The sequence below is a fragment of the Schistosoma haematobium genome, chromosome 6 (assembly GCF_000699445.3).
Source record: "Schistosoma haematobium chromosome 6, whole genome shotgun sequence".
Taxonomy (NCBI): Eukaryota; Metazoa; Platyhelminthes; class Trematoda; order Strigeidida; family Schistosomatidae; genus Schistosoma; species Schistosoma haematobium.
In genome coordinates, this window is record NC_067201.1 from 1,979,371 (window position 1) to 1,981,900 (window position 2,530).

General features: G+C 39.8%; 1 protein-coding gene across 1 annotated transcript; it reads right to left on the minus strand.

Annotated features, from left to right (window-relative positions):
* Positions 1 to 1,028: 1,028 nt before the first annotated feature.
* MS3_00011016 (uncharacterized protein) lies at positions 1,029 to 1,874 on the minus strand. Its single transcript, XM_035732815.2, has 2 exons — positions 1,709 to 1,874; positions 1,029 to 1,613 (listed from the first exon to the last, which is right to left on the minus strand). Exons 1-2 carry the CDS (start codon positions 1,803 to 1,805, stop codon positions 1,135 to 1,137), a joined length of 576 nt encoding a protein of 191 aa, XP_035585814.2. The 5' UTR covers positions 1,806 to 1,874; the 3' UTR covers positions 1,029 to 1,134.
* Between the last annotated feature and the right edge of the window lie 656 nt (positions 1,875 to 2,530).

A 2,530-nucleotide genomic window follows, 5' to 3' on the forward strand; every position in this document is an offset into this window, starting at 1 on the left:
CGTAAAAGATTTCGTAAGCAGTATTTCAACGTATTGGATGAAACCGTTTTCCTTGTAATTCCTATAGTCGAAGTTAGAAAATCGGGGAGATTTCCTCAGTGTCAATTGATTTGGTGTGTAAATTGAAATTCAGATTACTCTCAAGAAGGGTGATTTTGTGTTAATTTGGAGTTCCGCTCGAGAGAATATTAACCGCTTTCAAGTCATCATAATTACTTTTTCAATCATTGTTTTCTTCACGTTCACTAACCTGCTAACTCGCCTCTTACACCTGTAATGACACTAATTAAGTGTCACCGCGACGAATGAAGTGACTGGCATATCAGACTGATTTGGTCCAAGCGAAGTTTGAGTGATTAGCGGATTAAGGGTGCATTGTCAAGGATAACCAACACCTCGAACAGATTTGAACAGAGTAATTCTAGCCTTCATCTTCACATATTTTCATGAAAGCAACAATGCCTCGTGGTCATGTGGATATGCTTACGAACTTCTCCAGTCATATTTTTCAAAATGGATACTCTTCAGTAAAAATGGCATCATGGTTTATTAGTTTACACTGCAATGTGTGATATCATTCAACCCATTTTATGCGTATTATCAGTCACATTAAGGTATCTTGGCACACGTGTTTAAGGATTTGAAACACTACGATAATCGCTATTTTCTGCTAGTGGAACTCGTTGACACGAAAAATATACTCAAACGAACATTTGGTTCTTCAAAGTCGGAGGGGATTTCTACTCGTTCTTAATATGTGAGATTCATACACTGCTCAGCTCACTCACTACTGCAGTGAATGATGCTTACATCGCCCAAACACTTCCTGTATTCAGTCAATCGTAATCTATGATTCAGACGATGATGTGCTGTGTATAAATAAAATTGAGGATATATGCTTGTTGCGTCTAGATGTTTGGTGCTACGAAACGGTCAACCTATACATCAATTTTAATCAAACCTAATTATTAAGCCATCAATTATTGACTCATCAAAAACAACGACGAATGGAGGAAAAATGTTCACGTTTCATAACAAACATTTTTATTAACTTATTAATTAAAACAAATTACTTAAAAAGAATAAAATGGAAAAGAAATCTCCTTCAGATCATCATCAGCTAAGATATTGATGTTAAGAAGTAAACTTTAAATAAACAGAATGTTCATTCACTCGTTTCACGTTTGCCGTCAACATCAGGAGGTTTAGGATATATCTCACGCATTTGCGAGATGACCGTGAGATACGGGAGGTTGAGGAATGCCGCCAGTTTTCGGACGACGACCGTGAGATACGGGAGGTGGGGAAGGCCGCCAGTTTTCGGAAGACGATCGTGAGGCACGGGAGGTTGTGGAATGCCGCCAGTATTCGGACGACGACCGCGAGATACGGGAGGTGGGGAAGGCCGCCAGTTTTCGGAAGACGATCGTGAGGCACGGGAGGTTGTGGAATGCCGACACCACTGGGAGGTTGAATGCGTAGTCGAGGGTCATCAGGATTCGGACGATGATCATCAACTTCGGGACCTATTTTAGGGGCATTAGCATAAAATGCTCCATCTTTTTCCTCTTTTAAATCGGTCGGGTCCATTCCTTCATTTTCCTTCTCTGATTCTGTAGGTGCAATAAGAAAGAAATCGTTATTTAGCTATGTATCAGTAGTTAATAGCTCACCGTTATGGCAACCTGATATAAAAATGTCTACTTACTTTTCTCGCCATTGAAGGTATCAACAGCTGACTCAACGAACTGGATCATTGCAATGTGCACCATAAGCATCATGATGAGCATCTTGATATATCTCATTGTCAGACCGATTGTTCTCACGTCAGATGAAGAAATTGGTGACTCTCTTCCTCGACTACAATAAAATATAAAATCAACTATCACATCGACGCATATATACTCATACTGTCCAAATGACACAGACAATAACACGTTGACACACACGTTTGTGATTGGTCATAATTTGTTTATGCATTGAACGCAGAATGTACATACGGCCACAATACGTTAGCGGATTGGTAGTTTGTACGTTATACACCGTTCGATAACGATGGAGAGCACAATATCAACAGGGTGACGTAATGAGTGGGTATATCCAGCATTTGGCGACCGATCACCACAGCCTACTTGATGTGTATGATCAGGTCATGTTCACTTGGAAGTACGAAGACTGGTGATGAGAATGGGCGATGAAGGGACAGTCTTAGGCTTTCTTATCGATAACGATGGAGAGCACAATTTCAACAGAGTGACATTATGATTATGTATATCCAGCATCTGGAGATCAATCACCTTAGTTTACTCTATGTGTCTGATCAGGTGATGTTGACTTGGAAGAATGGAGGTCATTGCTGAGAATAGGCAATGAACGATCAAAATTAGGTTGTTTTATTGCCATAATTGGAGGTTTGTGTGAAGAATATGTCATGGCTGAATGAATGTAAGTTGCAGCATGACTGATCAAAATGTAATGATCCAATGGATTGTTCGCCACGCTGTAAAATTAATCCATATTAATTAGCATG